Source organism: Malaclemys terrapin, chromosome 8 (genome assembly GCF_027887155.1).
Source record: "Malaclemys terrapin pileata isolate rMalTer1 chromosome 8, rMalTer1.hap1, whole genome shotgun sequence".
NCBI lineage: Eukaryota > Metazoa > Chordata > Testudines > Emydidae > Malaclemys > Malaclemys terrapin.
Genome location: NC_071512.1, coordinates 107906414 through 107926713, shown reverse-complemented (window position 1 = coordinate 107926713; position 20300 = coordinate 107906414). Strand labels below are relative to the sequence as shown.

The following is a 20300-nucleotide window of genomic DNA, read 5'->3' as shown; positions in this document are numbered from 1 at the left end:
AGGCCCACTCGAGGACGATTCTCCATTCCGTTTCATTTTGAGAGCTATCAGTTAGCTTTTAATCCATTTAATGTGTGCCATGTTAATTTTACGTCATTCTAGTTTTTTAATCAAAATGTCATGAGGCATCAAGTCAAACGCCTTACAGAAGTCTAAGTATATTACATCAATATTATTATCTTTATCAACCAAACTTGTAATCTCATCAAAAAAAGTATCATGCTAATTCGACAGGATCTATTTTCCATAAACCCATGTTGATTTGCATTAATGTTATCCTCCTTTAGTTCTGTATTAATTGAGTTCCATATCAGCTGCTCCATTTTCTTGCCCGGGATTAATTACCTGGGTCAGCCCATTTACCCTTTTTAAAAATTAGAACAACATTAGCTTTCTGGAACTTCCTAGAGTGCTCCAACACTTACTGAAAATCAGCATTAACAGTCTAGTGAACTCCTCAGCCAGCTCTTTTAAAACTCTTGGATGCAAGTTACTTGGAGCTACTGATAATAAAATGATTAACTTTAGTAGCTTCTGTTTAACACCTCCAAAGATACTAGTGGAATGGAAAGACTCTTATCATCACCATAAGATGAGACTATATCACCTGTTTTTTCCCCACAAACATAGATCTGAAATATTTATTGAACACTTCTGCCTTTTCTGCATTATTATTGATAATTCTAATATTTCCATCTAGTAATGGACCAATCCCATTGTCAGGATGATTTGTTCTTATTGTTCCTAATAATATTTTTAAAACTCCTTATTGTCCTTAATTCTGCTGGCCATAGATTTCTCTGGCATAGTGTCCCTTTGCTTCCCTTATCAATTTTCTACAGTTTCTAACTTCTGATTTATATTCATTACTAGCAACTTCCTTTCTTTCTTTCTATAGTGCTGCCTTCACTCTCCCCCTTTAACCATCCCTCCTTCCTTGGTTGTGGGATTGTGGCTTTTCAGCATCTAATTAGGTGTTCTTAAATGAGTTCCAGTTATCATTCATATGAGTTACAGCTCCAAGACCGCTGTCTGTCTCTCAGCACATGAGCACTGTACGAGGTGTAGCTGTGTTGTAATTCTGGATGGAATTGCATTTTTATTCTGGGTTCTGTGCCTCTAGACCCAGCACCTCCTTTGCATATTCACTCATCATCTGGTTAGCAATTCTCAGACTAAGGCATATTTGAATGTAAGTAAATGATGGCACTGCAAGACCAAAAATGAGCTTTTAAAAAATCTTGAGATTCCTGGAACTCCCCATAACAGTGCCCTCTGAACTGATCTGTCAGGAAAGCCTTGTTCACTGATTTAATACATATTTTTCTTGTAGATGGTACTAGTTACTATGAGCCTGGTAACCTTCCTCAGGTAACTAGTACGTGTCCCAAAATCCAGCCCACGTATTGCAAAGCTGCCGTAACAGTTGGAAAGCTGTAACTCATTCCTGCCTTTCACTGGCTTGCGCCACATCCTTTGTGGATTTTTCCTGAAGCCTCATGGGGCAGCAACTCTCCCCACTTCCATCCTCTTTAGGGCCTGGACCTCACTTTATATTGGTCTGCAAAGCAACATGCATCCCTGCTGTGGAAATAAATGAAAAAACACCAGCACAGATGAGTGGTACGCTTTGAAATATGGCCTATAGTGTGTGGGCACATTTTGTGTACACAAACACACACACCCATACGTAGGGGCAGAAGTATGGTCTAGTTCAGGAGCAGGGGAACCTGGGTTCTGTTCCCACCTCTGTCAGTGGCTCTCTTTATAACATTAGGCGTCTTCCTGCAGCCCTCTCTGCCTCAGTTTGACCATCTGTAAAATAGGGGTACTAATCCGCACTCTGGTGAGGCGCTTCGAATGCTGTGAGTGGCTATATAAGTCCTATTTGCCTTCATCTCCTTTGCGTCTGGGGAGTGCATTCTCTTTGGAGACTGATCACTGTTCAGACTAACAGGATAGCAGGAGCGGCCCAAGCCCTCACTTCAAGTTTGCTGCCTTTAGCTGGTTGAAAACAAATGTAGTATAATTCTTTTTTAAGAGGTAGTTTAAGACAAAAAGCTCCAGTCCTTCCTGGCACCAAGTGCCAGGACCAGCTTCTCAACGTTGCAGCTCTCGTTAATTTATTTTTCAGACGACCCGAAGTGATTAGCCCATATTGTGGATCAATCACTTGCCAAATTTTAATTAAGACGGGAGGGAAAAATAAATCCCATCCTGATCCCAGCCCCTTTTCTCTACCGTGTTTCAGCCCCGGAGCAAACTTCTTGCAGCAGAGTTTTATAAACCATTGAAAACTGAGGTTTATAACGGAAAAGCTGAGATGGCCTTTACTGTAGCACACGCTGCTATAACACATCAAGGCTTTTCCATGGAGCAATGATGAAAGGAGCAGAAGGACGGGGGGTGGGGGGACTGGCCGACAGGTGTGACTTATTATTCCACACCATTTTTATTTCAAGGGAAAAGTTTAGTAACCCCAGCTGGCAGGTGAGGAGGGGGAAACAAATACTTTTCCATTGTCCCTGTGCCAGGGCATGTGTGTGAGAGAATAGTTTAATTGCCTATAGTAATAAATACTGTACACCACCAAAAATGTGGTCAAACGCAAGGAACGCGGTTGTAAGTGATTTTAGTGCTTAAAAAAACAACTCCACGCTTAGAACGTGGGGTTCTGAATGTAGTGCACGTGCTGATGTATGCAGGGACGTCAGCTTAAATAACATAATTCTTCCCAGGAGACTAAAGCCATTATTTTTCCCTGGACTGTTTAACACCAAACATAAATACTAGGGGGACCCAGAGACCCCGGGCCTTCCAGCTGCGTGTGCAGCCAGCCTGCTTAAAGTGCGAGCTGCAGAAGGTAGCTAAGCTGGCGTTGTTCACGCTCCGGTACGCCCCGCCCTGTGAGCCAGAAGAAGGTGTCCTGTCCGAGCGCAGCGAACCAGCATCCTCCCCCATCACAGAATGATCCACACTGGGTGTTTCTCGTGGTGGGAGCCAGCTTGCTGGTTTGGACTTTGCTGCAGCGTAGTCAGTACCTATGTGCCTTGACGCAGGAACGTTCCTGAAGTGAGAACGAGAGAAATACTAACCCTTCCTGGAAGGGCTGGGTCCTCGTGTCTGTGGTCTGAGCCTTCCTTGGGGCACTGGAATGGCTATTCCCATCTCTCTGGTTTGGGTCACTTTGAGGCTCCATTCAGATCCAGAGTAGGGTTCAAATCAAGGGCTAATCAGGACTAGATCTTGGAATAAGAGACTGTCAAAATGGCAGAAACCACCTATGGTTGGATTTCTGCCAGCTCATGTGGCTGGAAGTTGTTTTCATGAAATTCTTGTAATCTCATGCGTGGAGGTCAGTTCCCACAAGCTCCCAGCTGCATTGGAAGCAGAAAGCACAAACCCTTTTGGATTGGGATTCCCCAAGGAACCAGAACTGAGGGGCCTGTTTGGAGCCAGCAATTCAAAGCAGCCCCCCTCGGTTTGCAGGGTATTGAGTTTGAGATCCTTTTTCTAAGTAGGGAAAGGACCGATTCCAACCCCAGGAGGGGCCACTGGGATCCAGTCTGGCCAAAGAACTGTCCCCAAATGATTCCTAGAGACTCCTGGCCCTTGCTCCGTCCTATGCTCTGGTGGGCGTTGAGCAGTGGAATGGCACCACCTGAAGGACGAGTTCTACTGACAGGCACCCTGGGCACTCTGCATACTGGGTCCAGTGTGTGGAGAGAGCTGAACGGCGCGCACACGATACGCAAATGGCTTTCAGATGGGAAGGTTTTCGCTGTCCCTCTCAAGCTCCCAGCGTTCAGGTGTCTGATCTGTAGGTAGTGCAGATCTCCCAGAGAAGAGCAGGGAGCTGGGAGACATCTCTGTGCTCAGGCTGGAGCAGCAAAGTGATCTTGGGGTTGAATTGCGTTTTCCCTCCTCGTCTTTCTTCTCCACAAGCTCTGGAGATCAGCGAAGTGGGTGGCCCAGCGAGGGCCGGGTCTGGCTGTGCGGTGGGAACGCCTCCGTTCTACAAGGTGCACTTGATGGAAAGAGTTTCCCTTGCCTTTCTCAGGTGGGGGCCCCCCCGCTGCTAATCCCCTTTCCTAGGAGTTGTGTATGCAGGTGTTGCTCAGACAATGCTCTGTCACTCCAGAGAATCCTGCCTGTTTAAAATCTGCCCCCCGCTGGGGCCTGTCTCTGTATTCCAGGAGGGTGTGCTGGTCCCCATCTCTCGGGACACGCCGGGAGGCGGTGGGTCCTCTCTATGGGGCGAACCGAGCAGGGAAAGTTCCACTGAAGTTCTTCCCCTGGCGGCATTCGGCTCCAGCCAGGCAGCCCCACTGGCTGCAGTGAGGCTGCAGGGTGTATCTGGAGGCAGAGTGACAGCACCAAGCCATTCCAGGGGGTGGGAGCTGCAGAAAGAATCCGCTTCCCTTGGGTAATCAGCAGTGAGGTGTGATTGGACAGATATTTCACTGGCTTTTCCTGCACGAATTGCTCCCATTCTCTGGCGTGCCTCTTGGGAAGGAAAGGGTCGAGCCAGATGTTCAAGAGCTAGCCACATCTGGAATCCTTAAACTCCCAGTTGCATGCTCACTTTTGCTTGCTGGGGCACACTGCAGTCCAGAGTTGAGAACTTGCCAACCACCACCCTGTGTAACACTGATTGCGGCGCATAAACCTCTCTGCTCCGGAGACCCTGCCCTCCTGCTGACAGTGGGGAGCCCCGAGGCTGCAGAGAATCTGCACAGCCAGGCCAGTGGTTCTGTCGGCTGTGAATTGAAATACATCATATCGATGCACGCAGCATGAGCCCCCCGATTTCTGAATCTCAGCAGCAGTGCAACAGGTCCCAGCCTGAAGTGACAGAGAATAGCTTTAAAAATCGGTCACTCTTCCGCTTCGTCCTGACCTGCCCTGACCCCCAAGAACAGGGATCTGCTTTGTAGACGAGCATTCAGCCCAAGAAATGTGCTCTTCTTGGCAGCTCTAGACTCCAGAACACAGGTCTTGAGAGAGAAGCGGAAGGCTGGATTATAACCTGGGCATTTTAAAGTGCACATACTGATTTTTAAGTCGGCCCGCCATAATGGGGTGGTGGTAGCAGCGCCTAGAGATCAACTCGGCTCTGTGAAGGTACTTGCGTCGTGGACCCCCTTGTGCCAGGCTCTCCACAGGCATAATGAGAGACAGGCCCTGCCCTGAAGTGTTTAAAATCTACAGAGATGAGACAAAGGGTGGGAAACGGAGGCTGAGAGCGGGGAAAGGACTTCCCTGAGGTCGCCGCAGAGCTAGGAATAGAACCAAGCTCTCCTGACTCCCAGTCTACTGCCCAAGCCACAAGGAGTGATTTGAGGGGTTTTAGTGGCTTTATTCGCCTCCAAGGCAGGTTGGGGGAGTTTTGGTGACACCTTAGATCTGACTCGGAGGCACCGAGCATGGAGTGTTCAGCCCCTTGAAACCTGATCCTTCAGAAGGTCAGCAAACGAGGAGGAGCGGGTGAGGTAATATCTTTTATTGCACCAGCTTCTGCTGGGAAGAGAGATCAGTATTCCCTCACCCACCTTGTCTCTAGTGTACTGGGGCCAACACGGCTCCCACTACACTGCAGAAAACGAGGTTGGAGGCCTGTCAGCGGCAGCTTGCACAAGGAGGGAGAGGAGAACGGACTTGGCCTTGTCTGCACTGGGTTCTTAGTGGCACAGGTGCAAGCCCCAGGACAGACACGCCTGACGCCTGTTTGACGCTGGGGTCAGCTGCAATGGTCCAAATTCCTCTGCGCTGATGTAATTTGTCCTCACTGAGGGGTTTGCACCAGTGGCTATAAACCAGTGTAGACGCAGCCTGAATTTGTCCTGGCAGTCGGAGGAGTTCCCTGCCCAGTGTGTGCTCATTGTGCAGATATCTTCACAGAGCAGAGCTGATGCTAATTGTAGCATCAGGGATAGCATCCATCTCTTCTCTTGTAATCCAAGCTGCCACTGGTGGCAATCAGTGCAGCGTGGCCAGATCCGAACCTGCCCTTCCACTGAGCCCAACTCCTGCAAACCTGCCGAGCCCCCTGCTCCTAACGCCCACTTTCTGCCCTGGCTGCAGAGAGCAAAACAAGCCTCTCTTGGGAGCACTGCTCTTCTTCCCGAGAGACTCTGCCTCCTCTGGGTCAGTCTTGCGAATTCCCTGCTTTGTGCAGCCCTGGGGGCCTATCTGATTCCCTGGACCGGTTGCCGTGCATGCTGGCTGGGGAGCGGGGCTGGAAAGGAGCTGCTGGGAAGCGGGTTGACCGCGGCAAGCAGAAGAGTCGGGGTGCTCAGACAGACCCTGTGCTTGCGGCTTTGACGCAGGCGTCAGGAGGTTCTGTTCTGTCGGGGTTTAAAGCCAGCGCGGCCTGACTGCCAGGTCTGCTGCGGGACTGCTGCCCTGCTCGCTGGGAGCGGAGGATCAGGTGCCGCAGAGCCATCTTTCTGTCATTTTTCTCATCAGCTGCCTGTCACACCTGCCAATCTAATGATGACCAGCTTAGGTTGACCCCGATTCTGAGGCTTATTAACACCCTCTACCTGTCAGGATCCATGACAGATGGCACCAGCCATTGTTTCATTTCATGCAGTGCTCGTGTCATCCTTCTGTTCCCTCGCCGGGGTTTGGAGTTTGCGCGTTTCCATTCATCTTGGCAGCAGATACAGACTCTGTAGCGTGGTGCAGAGGGCTGGGAATCCCTGTTCCCGTTGGCTGCCTGAGGCAGGCTGGGGGGCTGAACAGGTCCTCGGTCTGTGTAGTTCTGGGGCTCCGAATCGTGGATCGTGTTGTGCTCTGGACACGGGGTTTGAGAGGCCCTGGGATGCAGCTAGCTGAACTCTCCTGTTGCCTCAATCTCCCTTACTGGGTGGCTCCAAAGGCCCCCGGCCGCAGTATCAGGGAGAGAACGTCCAGCCCCACAGGGCATTGGAGGCTGCGTGACGCTGAGCTGGCCCCCCACCTCCCAGGTGTAACAGCACCCCCAGGAATACTGCACAGCGGGGCAGGGGGGCAATGGTGGAGGCTGCATTAACTCTTCTTGGAGCAGCCCTGGCCTAGGGACGCTATCTGCAGACAGCCACTCCATCCCCTGAAGGGGCTTCTGCAGGGTCAGGGGAAAAGCAAGAACTCCCCATGGGGGTGGCACTCCCCATGCTGCTCCCCCTGCTTAGAGGAGCACTGAAGCTTTAGAAGCAATGTTTTTCCCCACGCTCCCCGTCGTCCTGTTCTGGGAATGCCACAGCTGCCATGAAAGCGTCATTCTGCATGTAACAACGCCCCTTGCTGGGGGTCAGACCCAGGCCCTCTGCTGCTAAAAGCATGCACCTCTCCTGCTCCACTAGCGCAAAGGCTGGAAGCAATTGGTATTGCCCTCGCTGGGGACAGAGCTACTCCAAGTGTGGGTACATCTGACACCCGGGGGCAGTGCACACAGCTCGGGCGGGCGGGAAGGATAGAGAGGGACAGTTGGAGCCAAAGTGGGTGCTGCAAAGAAGGGGATGGGAGGCGAATTGGCTAATTGTTGCACTGAATTTCAGTTTTCTGCCGAGCGCTAATCCAGCTCCAAGCCTCCTGGCTGTTTCCTCGGAGCAGGTGCTGCTCCAGCACATCTGAGATGGGGACTCTCGAGAAGAGCTGGCGCGGGGGGGGTGTTAAAAGGTTGCAGAATGAATGGTCCTGATGAGTCAAAGCATTAACGAGAGGCACTCAGGCTGGGTTGTCCTCTCCCTTGTGCCCGTGGCTGGGGACCTCCTAGGTACACTCTGGGTTGGTAGGGACTGCGTTGGGGAAGGGAACGTCTGATTCCCCCAGAGGGCTCAGACCTGCTGCTCGGAGGTGTTGCCTCTCTGGTCTGTTTCCTTTATGGCAGGGGTCCTGGGTATTTGGAGGCCTTGGCCTCTCCTGCTTCCATATTGTCATCCCTAGCATCACAGCCCAGGGGAAACGCACGCCATCGTCCTGCGTCCTCCCAGGTGACATTTCTCTTTCTGTTCCCTCCGCCGGCTGCAGGGCGCTAAGAAGCTCTGCCCTCAGTGTAACACCATCACATCTCCCGGAGACCTCAGGCGCATCTACTTATGAAGGACGCAGCCGGAGGGCGGGACCCAGCTACCCGGATCAGCTCATCACACCAAGGGGGGAAAGAATGACAAGAAAGGACGTTTCAAACACACAGACTCCAGACGTGGACTCAAGGATAAAGGAGCCGCGGGAAAGCCTCGGCCTCCGTGTCTCTCGTGTTGGGACCTCCTTTGGCGACTCTACAGCGGGCAAAACCAAACCCTTTTTTCAAACCAGTGTTCCCCTCTCCCCAGAGCTGGCTGTGCATCGCGGATGGCTTGTGAGCCCTTCCTTTGGACTGTGCTGTTCACTCAACAACCCCAGAAGACTGGGAAGGGACCCTTGACAGAAAGATGTTAAATAACCTGTAACTTGTGTTCTTTGTTCAGTTTGGTTGGTTGGGTTTTTTTGTTTTTGTTTGTTTTTTGGGTTTGTTTTATTTTATTTTTTGTTTTGTTTGTTTGTTCTTTTTTTGGTGGTGTTCTAGTGATTTAAAAAAAAAGGTTTAAAGAAAAACCCCACAGGCAGAAAATGAAGCACATGTAATATAGATTATATACGTTTACAATGTTGTGTATAAATGGGATAGACACAAACATTACATACTAATAAGTTGCCCTTTTTTTGGTTGTATTTTTTTTTTAAAGAAGAAAAAAAACGAGCGGAGAACATTAAACCCATATTTTTCTTGGTTCTGCAAAGTTTTGGCATTAAAGTCATTAGTTTAAAAAAAGTATATATATATCCATATCTATAATATAAATGGTTTAATGTTCTGTGGTGTATATTTCCTCAGTCAGATATGAAGTTAACAGCTTTTTAGTAATGGCTGTAGCATCGCCCATAACTTACAAGACTTATGGGGAGTAGGGGAGCCGGGTTTTGTCATTAGCCGTCGCTAATGGGGCTATTTCTAATAGACGCTTTCTCCCACTGAAAGCCAGCGGCGTTTAGTTTCTCATCGGGGAAGGGGGGCGGTTGGAAAGGTCTGGCTCAGGCCCTGTCGCCTCTTTTCCACATGGGGCAGGAGTTGAGATTAGACAGGAGGCCGGAATGGATATGGCCAAGTGCCGCTGTCTCCAGGGGTTGGGAATCTGCAGTCCAAAGCTTCAGTTAACCCAGCCATTGTCCACGAAACCCAAAGGCCGTGCCCCTACCACTGGCTTTTGTTCCCACTGGAAAGGAGTTCACTGCCCAATGGCCCAGGGGGTTCCCTCTGCTCTGGAGCGCCGCCTCTGCCCGCAGGAGAGGTGGGGCCGTGGCACAGGCTCAGGGCCAAGGCTTCCGGTTGTTCTCCCTTCTGGCTGAGACCGTTACGGGCTGAGGAGTAGGAGGCGACTACAGTGCAGGGAAGGAAGGTTCTTGCTCGAGGTGTTCTCTGGGGAGGCCGCTGTGCTGCCTTCTTTGCCATCTGCGTCCATCCTGCTGCCTTGTTCTGCCGCTTTGCCAGTACTGGCCGGGAGAGGCGTCAGAATTGCACTGACTTTCTGGTACGAGCTCTTTGCTAGAGTGGAAGGTTGCTTGAGATCGCCGATCTCTTCCAGAGCCTGCCTGAGCCGGGGTTCCTAGGACATGGTGCACGTTCCTCCTCTTAAAACAATGCAAGGTAACTTCCACATCTAAGTAAAGGGTGATGCTAGGGCCCCTCTCTCAGGCCAGTGAGTTGGCAAGGAGAACCCAGCCTCACTGAACTGACTAAGATGAGCAAAAATTCAGATACATCCAGTCAGTGCCAGTGATCCCCAATGGCCTCCTCCCGGGAGATTCCCCCTAGCTTCTTCCACAGCGGCACCTACAGCCGCTCTCACCTCTCCTTAGCTTCCAGGGCCACAGGCACACACAACTGTCACCGGCCGAGGGTTGCCATCTACTCCCCCGTTACCTCGGGAACAAAGAAACAAATACGCTTTTACCTACCAAAAAGCAACGTTCGCCTCTCGAGCCAGTTGAGTTTTGCAAGGCTGCGTGAGTTGTTTAAAGGCGCTCACCAGTGGCTCTTGTTGCCAGGGTGGTGCCCTTGCAGGGCAGTAGCTCAGTGCTGAAATGTGGGAGAAGGGAAGTTGGTGAAGGTAACCCTGTGTTGCTGTTCTCCAGGCAGCTCTCTCTCACTAGCTGTCTCGCTTCATGAACCTGGGGGAGAGACCAGAACAAGCTAGACACAGGAACATTGCACGTCAGTGGTTATTTGAAGGCTGTTTTGGAAGCCAAGGTCACTCCTACTTGCTGGATTCCTTGGTGTAGGACACCTGGCCACCAGAGGGTGTGTTGACACCAAGAGGGTTTACTACTTAGGACTCCTCCCCAGCACTGCAAAGGTGGTTTGTGTTTTGCAGTAACAGAAGATTTGATGAGGCAGCTTGTCTCAGTAGTGATATTTCTATCACAACTTCCCTGCCTGAGTGTATGATGTCTTCTCCTGGGAGCTGCCATTTTGGTCAGTGTCTTGCTGTTTGAATTCTAAAGGACCCTGTTGCACAAAATCAATCTGTCTCCTGATGGAATTATATTCCTCCTTCCCCACCCCCCAACAAAGACGATATCACTTAAGTCAGAGCTTCCTGGGTCCTTACGCTCTCAAAGCAGCAATCTCTACCTACCGTACAGTTGTTGCCCATGTGAGTCTATCCTGGGCATCCGTGGCCCTTCCCTGGTAGCTGACGCTGTGCACATGTACCTTCCTGGGCAGTGATTGGGAGATGGAGAGGAATCTGTGACTGCGAGAGAAAACGAGTCTGACATTCCAAGTTGGGACGTTTCTCCCCAGACCTGTGAGAGTAGAGAGAGGGGCTGCACATGAATGCCATTTGTCATGCTGGGAAGTAGCCCTGCCTGTAGCACTTAAGCCCTGGGAAAGGCAGTCAGCAGGTTTGGTTTTTAAATTGGAATAATAAACTCCGCCTGGTGGGGCAGCCATGCCCAGCACTGGCTGCGGGTGGCCTTGGGACTAGAGCTGTGATCTCTCTGTGAATGGAATTGGAGAATGCGCAGTGATTTATTTATTTTTTTAAAGGCAGTTGGGAATGGGGAAGTGGGGAGGGCAGGGTCCCCAGGGCCCGAGCTCTGCCTTGCAAGGAGGCACTGAGAGCCAGGATCTCTCTCGTGTGTTGTGGAGCAGCAGTGTGCTGTGTACGTAGCTGTAAAACCATATGTAACCAGTAATGTTTTTTTTAATGTAAAGCCGTCCCTGTTTTTAGGAAGGGTGGGGATCTGAGGGGAGAATGGAGAGAGAAGAGTCTCGTTCTGGCCTTCTCAGGAGCCAGCCGCGTTTTCGCTTTCTCCTCTTCCACAATGAGCTTAAACAAAAACAAAAAACAAAAAAAGGAATTAACTCTCTTTGCCCAAAGAATCCCAATTGCACAAGGTGATATTCCAGTTGTGTCAATGATTGTGTGTCAATGTATATTATATAAAAAGGTACTTGTCATTCCCGTTTGTAAACTACATTTGACATTAATTAAACGAGTATAAATCTTCCCGATCTCTCCTTCCTTCCTTCCCGGTCTCTGTCTCGGCGCTCTGGAGCGGGTGGGGATGTGACTAAGATGCTCCTGCACCCGGTATTGGCCTGTGGCCAAGGGCTTTGAGCACTGAGAGCTGCTGCTTCTAGGCGCGGGCACACGGTAGTTGTGGGGTCGGAGGATGTTAGCAATACTCTGCAGAGTCTAGAGGTGGCCACTCCTCAATTGGAATGGGCGGTGACCTTGGTGGGAGAAAATGGGTGTCAGCAGTACAGTGGGAGAGGGACACTTCTCCAGCCACCTCCTGTCTCTTTTCTGGACTAAGCAGAATGGAGATGATCATAAGCAGACAGCTTCCCATTCAAACCTCTGAGAGATTCCCAGGCCAGAAGGCACCATTGTGATGAGCTCGTCTTGTAGAGCACAGGCCAGCCCCAAAATAATTCCCAGAGTACCCCCCCCCCCCCCCCCCGCAACCCTGGTGAATTGCTCCAGTCGTTTTCTCCATCAAAACCGTAGGCCTTATTTCCAGTCTGCAAGTGTCTGGCTTCAACTTCCAGCCATTGGATCACGTGAGACCTGTCTCTGCTAGACTGGAGAGCCTATTCTTAAATGTCTGTTCCCCACGTACGTCCTTTCCTCCGGTGCAGAGGGCCTGGATGTATCAGCACATACTACTAAGTGGGCAGTCTTCCTCCTTAGCTCATCCCAGCGCACAATGCACCAGTTCCCCTTAGATTTGCCAACAGTGCAAAATCCACATTATATATTCATATCCTGCGAGTGGAGTTGGCAGTTGCTCTTTGCTTGACTACTTCATTGATCTTTTTTTTAAACTACTTTTTTAGTTCTTGAGTCCAGATTTCCTGATTTGCGCGGGGTGTGTGTGTGTGTGTGTGTGTGTGTGTGTGTGTGTGTGTGTGTGTGTGTGTGTGTGTGTGTGTGTGTGTGTGTGCGCACGTGCGTGCGCGCGGAAGTTTCAGATTGAAAAAATTGCTTTTTAATTGTTAAGATTTCCCAGCTGGTCAAAGGGGAATAAAACAAATTCTCATTCCAAACAACACCCCGGTGCAGAAGAGAGGCATATTCAGTCCAGTTGTGATCTTTTCCCTAACAAAGTTCTGTGCTCCAGGTAACTTACGTAGGCTTGTGCTAATGGGATTTTCCACAGCAAAATATACTGTGGTGTGCAGATGCCCAGAACCTCCATACCCCAGTAATGAAGAACTGGAGCAGGGGAAGGGAGTGGTCTGTGTGTGTTTAAGAAAATCAGTCTAGTTTTGAAAACTAAGGTCCAGTTTTTGCCCAGCCCAAGCACTGACCTTTTATTTCTAGTACGGTAGGTAGGACTAGGCGGCCGGATCTGACCCTGTTCTGCAAAGTGCTCGGCATATATGAGACAAATACAATCCCTGACCTGCCTGAGATTAGACCGCATCTCCCGTGAGAACTGGCCCTGTCTCCTGAGCCAGGTCAGATTTTTCCTACCACTTTTATCACCACCACTGAAGAGTTTCATATACGAACTTTGAGTGAGATGCGAAAAAGCAAACACTGAAAAGTAGACGAGTCAGTTTCATTTTCCGGCTCTGATGCAGCAGCGTGAGGCCGCGTGCGATGTTTGGGGATAACGCTGGCTCATTGCATTGGAGGGTCTCAGAGTTGTGTGCGCAAATGAATGACCTGAGCCCCAGGTGGCCGGTCAGTCTATACCTCTAAGGAACCAGCACAAAGAGGTGCAGGGACTGGCTTGAGGCAGAATTGCACTTACCTCATTTTTGCGGGGAGTTGCAAATAGACCATGCTTGTAACATGTGCACTGTGTCCCCTTTCCAGTAGATATCTCATGCAGGGGCAATGGCCTACTAGTGCTAGCAGATAGTGGGCTCCTTTTAGCTCACGCTATCGAGGGCTACCTAGGGTACTGATTTAGCCTCTTTCACTGTAATATCTGAGCCCCTCGCACGCTTTAACGCATGTATCCTCAGCACATCCCTGTGTTAAGAGAACAGCTCTGATCCCTGTCGTATAGCTGGGGGAATGAGGCACAAGGAGGCCAAGGCCAGCTCCTCCGTTCCATTGAACTCAGCAGGAGTTCGGCACCTACATACCTTTGGGGATGGGCCTAAGTGACTTGCCCAGCACCTGTGGCCCAATAGGGCGCCACACCCAGGTCTCAGGCTAGCACCCGGCTCTTTGGCTGTGGTGCCAATGGTGCTGGGGGTCCACGCCCGCTCTAGGGCCGCGACACCAAACCGCAGGGACTAAACGGAATGTGGTTTAAAATGTCGCAGGATTGTTACCGCTCGTCAGGAAGACGGAGCCCTGCATTCTGGGCTGTCGCCCGCCTTCTAAACTGGGAGGCCGCCTGGAACGAAAGGCTGGCAGAGGCAGGGTGGGCATGTCGCCCCCCCCAGACCAGAACTCCGGGGGCGGTGCTGGGAGGCAGCTAATGTGAACATGGGATTTCTCAGCGGGGTGGTTTCTGGGAAGAGCTGCCAGGGCACCAATCTGATCCTTTCATCCCATCAATTCCTGCCAATTAGCTCTCTTCCTCCCCTCCCCCCTTCCCCTGGAATCAAATCCCTCCCTGTGCTCCCCACCCGTTCCCAGAAACTCCCCGAGAAGTCAGGATTCATGAAACGTCTAATGCGGTTACCAAGAAAACGAGGTTAACTCCTGCGCAGATAAATGGAAAATGGTAATCGGCCGAGATCAATCATGTCCTGTGGGGATGAAGAATGGCCCCGTGTCATGGGGAGACTTATGTCACTATGAAAGGAACAAAAGGAGAGAGAAAATAAAGCTGCCGTGTTGGTTAGTTAGGAGCGATTGGGGTCCGGGGGGGGGACACAAGCAGGAAGGACTCAACCTGCCGAGGAGAGAACACGCAGGCCTGAACCCTGTCATTTCTCCACATGCTCAAAGGCTGTTAGCGAGGGAATTCAATCACATTGGTACATTTCACACTGTTAAGAATAACCCCCCTGAAACTGGGGTTTTGTCATGCCGAAGATCGCTCCCACCCAGCCCCTGATCGCTCACCCACACCGAGCTGCGCGTGCTGGGTTGTTATCGTAGGGTTGCTCGAAGCCACTGGGCTGGGGGAACGTGACAGAGCGCAGAGAACGTGACCAAAAAATGGCTGTCACGGAGTATTGGGGGACTCAGGGCCCTGCACCCCTGGCTTCCTGCGATTCACCATGACTCTCAGCCAGCCAGTAAAGCAGAAGGTTTATTTGGATGACAGGAATACAGTCCAAGACAGGTCTTGCAGGCACAGACAACAGGGACCCCCTCAGTTAGGTCCATCTTGGGGTCCCCGGGCATCCCAGCCCAGCCCCCCTTGGGAGGTCAGAGCCAGCTCTGCCCCCCAGTCCTCTCTCCCTGCCTGCTTCCAGCCCTCTGCCTTCAGCGACCCCTCCCACAGCCTTTGTTCAGTTTCCCGGGCTAAGGAGTCGCCTCCCCTTCAACCCCTTCCTGGGTTCTCATGTTACACACTCAGGTATGCGGCCTCGGGCAGATCCCATCCTGCAATGCAGACCATCCTAGTCACACTCCCCTGTCAGCATTCACAGACCACAGTGAGAACAGGCCCAGTTCGTCACATCTCTCCCCCCTTCGAGACCGAACTGAGCAGGGTCACTTTAGCCAGTGACCCGGGGAAGTTCGAACCTACCCCCGTTCCCATGGATGCCACCGCATCCCTCCCATTCCTTGGTGAGAATTACACCAGGCCCCTCCAGTTTCACGCCCCCCCTTAGGTCGGGGGTGCTTGATGGCACTCGCAGTTCGCATGTGGGAAGGTTTATGCGGCCTGCGCCCTTTTCCCACCCCCATACCTCTGGGGTTCCAACTGGGCTGTGGTCTTCTCCCAGCGCTCCAGTCTGGAGGTCTGTGCTTTGGGCTCTCTTGGTTCAGAGCCGCCCTTTTAACCTTGGCCACCCTCTGGAAAGGATCCTTTATGCTGGGCAAGGGTCCTAAAGCTGTTTTCCCCTTGTCCCAGGCCTTCCTCCCCCTCTGACAGGGGTCACAGGATCCGCAGTACTGTCGGACAGTAACAAAGACCCCAGGCCAGTAAAAGCTCCGTAGCAGCCTCTGCTGGGTACGCCAGGTTCCCTGGTGCCCTGAGAGGGGAATGTCATGGGCCCGGCACAGCAGCTGGCGGCGATACTTCTGGGGTACCACCAGCTGCCTCCTGATCCCCCCTGACTCCATTTTCCCTGGGGGAGCCCATTCTCGGTACAGGAACCCCTTCTCCCACAGGAACCTTTTCCGGCCACCTCGTCCCATGGTCTGTACCGCATTGAGGTCGGCCAGGTCCCTTATCTTCCGCAAGGAGGGATCTCTCTGCAACTCGGCCTGGAACTCAGCAGCTGGGACAGGGATGGCCACCTGCTCTTCCTCGCCCGCTGGGTCCGAAGCTGCAGCCTCCCTGAGCCGCGTCCCTGGGCGTTCCCTCCCCACCAGCTTAGGGTCCCGCGCCTCAGGCAAAGCACCCCCCCCAAGGCCAGGGGGCAGTGCCCCTTGCCGGCTCTGACCGCGGGTCACAACTAAGGCGGTCTGGGGGCTGCTTGGCCAGTCCTCTAGGTCCCCCCCCATCAACACCTCGGTGGGCAAATGGTGGTGCACTCCCACGTCCTTGGGGCCCTCCTTGGCCCCCCATTTCAGGTGTACCCTCGCTACGGGAACCTTGAATGGGGTCCCGCCCACCCCGGTCAGGGTCAGGAAGGTGTTGGGCACCACCCGATCTGGGGCCACCACCTCGGGCCGGGCCAGTGTCACCTCTGCGCCCGTGTCCCAGTAACCATAAACTTTCTTCCCCTCCACCTCCAGGGGAACAAGGCACTCGCTCCGCAGGGACAGCCCCGCGCCAACCCTGTAAACGGAGAACTTTGAATCCGGAGCATCTGGCCCCCCAGAGAAGCTAGCCTGGGGCTCTCCTCCCTCCTTAGCAGGTGGTACTCTGCCAGCCCCCCTTCCCTGGGAATGCTGCCTCTCGCCGGGCTGGGTCTCTACCCAGTCAACCCTCTGTGGGTTCGGCCTGCTCAGTCTGTCCCTGAGCCTGGGGCACTGGGCCCGTATGTGGCCCTTTTGGCCACAGTGGTAGCAGCCCATGTCCCATGGGTCCCCTTGAGTGGGTCGGATGGTCCTGATGCCGGATGTTCCCCTCTGATGGGGTTTTTCTGTATTTTCCCACGGGGAGGTCCCATGGTGACTCTCTCTCTGCGTTGTGGTGGGATTGCTCCTTTGGGACTCCTCCCTTTTATCTCCTGACCGGCTCTTTACGAACTCATCGGCCAGCCGGCCTGCCTGTTGCGGGTTCTCTGGCTTTCTGTCCACCAACCACAGCCTCAGGTCAGATGGGCACCGCTCATACAGTTGCTCCAGTACCAGCAGTTTGACCAGGTCCTCCTTCGTCTGGGCCCCATCAGCCCACTTGCTGGCGTATCCTTCCATGCGGGCGGCTAGTTGCAGATATGAGATCTCAGGGGTTTTATCCTGATTCCGGAACCTTTCCCGGTACATCTCAGGAGTCAGCCCAAACTCCCGTAGCAGGGCCTTTTTGAATAGCTCGTAGTCCCCTTTCTCTGCCTCTTCCAGTTGGCGGTACAATGCCACGGCTTTGGGGTCCAGTAAGGGGGTAAGGACCCGGAGTCTGTCCGCGGGATCAACCTGGTGCAGCTCGCAGGCCGTCTCAAAGGCCTCCAGGAAGTCATCCATGTCCTCCCCCTCCTTGTATGGGGCCATGATGCACTTATCAAAGCTCCGTGCAGTCCCGGGTCCCCCCTCACTCACCGCAGCCGGGGGTTCGCTGCCCCTCAGTCTCGTCAGTTCCAGTTCACGCTGATGCTGTCTCTCATTCTCCTGTCTCTGTCTCTCTTTCTCCTCCCGTTCATGCTGTCTCTGTCTCTCTTTCTCCTCCCGTTCATGCTGACGCTGTCTCTCTTCATGCTGTCTCTGTTGTTCACGATCCTCCAGCTCCCTCAGTTTTAGCTCTTTCTCCCATTCCAGCCAATTCCGCTCCCCGGATGCCGAACGCCGCCGGGAGGATCCTCTGCTGGCCGGCGAGCTTCGCCGGGGGGACCCCCTGCTGGCCGGGGGGGTCACGGCGCCCTCGGTATTTGCTGGGCTCCTCCCCACCCTTCCCCTAGGCATAGGAAGGAGGGGTCTCGGGAAGCCCTCAGCAGCCGGCTGACCACTCCCAGCTGGGACAGACACTGGTGCCTGCGCTGCATTTGCCAGGCTGCTTCCCTGAGACACAGGGATCAGTTCATTCGCGCGATCTTCCGCCTCCAGCTGGGCAATGAGCTGTTCTTTGGTGAGCCTCCCAATGCGCAGCCGCCTCTGCTTGCACAGCTCCACCAGGTCGCTCTTAAGCCGCTTGGCATACATCTTCCTGCTGGCCACTCACCGGCCTGTGTGCTCACAGCTCCCCACAGTTCCCAGGGGGCCCCCTAGTGTGCCAGCCCTTCTCGAGGTCACCGCCTCTCTGCCAGGGTCGAGCTGCAGACTCCTCCGCCCCTGGGACCACTCGCTGCGATCCCCCCGGGGGACCCTGTTACTGCAAAAGTCCTTCTCGCTGGTCACACACTCCCAGGGGTAATAACGGTCTCTCTCTCACTCTTCAGCACGCCTGGTCCCCGTCAATCCCCCTTCGTTTTACTGCTCCCCAGTCACTTACTGCAGGAAGCGCCGTCCACGGGGTGCAGTAGATCCCACCTCTGCCACCAGTTGTCACGGAGTATTGGGGGACTCAGGGCCCTGCACCCCCGGCTTCCTGCGATTCACCATGACTCTCAGCCAGCCAGTAAAGCAGAAGGTTTATTTGGATGACAGGAATACAGTCCAAGACAGGTCTTGCAGGCACAGACAACAGGGACCCCCTCAGTTAGGTCCATCTTGGGGTCCCCGGGCATCCCAGCCCAGCCCCCCTTGGGAGGTCAGAGCCAGCTCTGCCCCCCAGCCCTCTCTCCCTGCCTGCTTCCAGCCCTCTGCCTTCAGCGACCCCTCCCACAGCCTTTGTTCAGTTTCCCGGGATAAGGAGTCGCCTCCTCTTCAACCCCTTCCTGGGTTCTCATGTTACACACTCAGGTATGCGCCCTCGGGCAGATCCCATCCTGCAATGCAGACCATCCTAGTCACACTCCCCTGTCAGCATTCACAGACACAGTGAGAACAGGCCCAGTTCGTCACAATGGCACATTAGAAAACCAGGTTGTCTGTTAGGGTTACGGATGCAAACACTGAGAAGCCGAATGGCGGGGAGTCTTGGCATAACCTTCGCTCAGCCCCTTGCACGGGCTGTGGAGTAACAATATGAAGTGTAACCTAGACTTTGCACGTCACCTTGCAGCACCTCATGGTCACCGGCAACATCACAGCAACAGTGGTGACAGCATGTCAGCCCCAGCAGCAGAGGCCCCCGCCTCGCTGGCAGATTGAAGGCCCGGCACTGTGAACGGGTAGCAGTATGGGGCATAGGACACACACAAGCAATCAGTTCTGATTCCAGGCAGTAGAGGGCAGGGGTGACATACCCAGGCTAGACTACTCATTATTGCTATTAAACTACATACTGGAAAGAATAAGGGGGAGAGAAACACGTGTTTGCAACATGGCTGCGCTGACGGGAGGCTGAGCGGGTTAACTTTGCAAACACTTGGGGAGTGTGTACAATGCTGGGTGCCCTCGAGAGCCACCTCAGCACCTCACAGGATCAGGCCTGCAGCATGTGAGCAGGACAGAGGCCACGTTGGACAAATACAGGGCCCCCACTGCATGTGCTCGTGTCCATTAATGGATCTAGATTCAAAAGCCGGAACACTGACCCAGCCATCAGCATTGCAGGAAACAGATTTCAGAGTAGCAGACGTGTTAGTTTGTAGCCGCAAAAAGAACAGGAGTACTTGTGGCACCTTAGAGACTAATACATTTATTTGAGCATAAGCTTCCGTGGGCTACAGCCCACTTCTTTGGATGCATGCAGTGGAAAATACAGTAGGAAGATAGATAGATATATATGCAGGAAACAGACGTCGATGCCCGTTTCAGAGCCACCATCTCAGCACCAAGCAAGGAATGAGCCAAGACCAAGGTCAGGGAAGCGTGGTCCAGTTCCTAAATACGGCCACTGCCATTGTGGGCTTTGGTTCTCGTGCCGGCCATGCTCCCTGGCCACGGCACGGCAATGGATTTCCAAGATACCGGAGAGGGAGAGAAACGGTTTGTGGCTGTGTATATTTCACTGGATGCGAGCCAGTGTTGACGGGGTCAGCCCTTGAAGAGAAAGGGCCATGCCAGGGTCCCCTTTGGAGTGGGGGATATGGGGGTTCAGCCAGGCAGGAAAGGGGCTCTGTCGCCACCTGCCCTGTAACCCTGGTGTGTCTGTGCTGTGCAGCGTTGGCTCAGCGCCCTGGGGCCAGGCGCCTGCTCACAGACCATGACCTCACCCTGGCCCCAGCACCTTCCAGTCCTGTCTCCCCCAAAATCAGCTCCTCTGATGGGATGTGCTCAGCCCATCTCACGGTAACACTCGCAAAACCTTATTATGGACATGGGTCCTTTAACGAGCCGGTGCACGGCCCCAGCCTGTGCGTTCAGCTGGGGCGTTTCCGCATCAGTCTGAAACACCGCTCTGAGCTGGGTGTGCGCTAGAACACGACGCGGTGTATTCAGAGTAGCTGTGGAAGGGATCCCAAGCAGGAGTGGGGAGCGAAATGGTTACACACAAACAAAAGGAGAAATACGCGGCAAAGCTGAAAACTGGACTTAACA

The 20300-nt window shown here is 53.1% G+C and overlaps 1 protein-coding gene across 4 annotated transcripts in view; it reads left to right on the top strand.

The window, feature by feature from the left end:
• RNF220 (ring finger protein 220) overlaps nucleotides 1–11537 on the top strand; it is a 320785-nt gene extending 309248 nt beyond the window's left edge. For all 4 annotated transcript variants that reach the window (XM_054036930.1, XM_054036928.1, XM_054036929.1 and 1 more), the window contains one exon: nucleotides 8014–11537. In XM_054036930.1, coding sequence (XP_053892905.1) covers nucleotides 8014–8085 — 72 coding nt within the window. In that variant the 3' untranslated portion in view covers nucleotides 8086–11537. The remainder of the gene's footprint in view (nucleotides 1–8013) is intronic.
• The last annotated feature ends 8763 nt before the right edge of the window (nucleotides 11538–20300 follow it).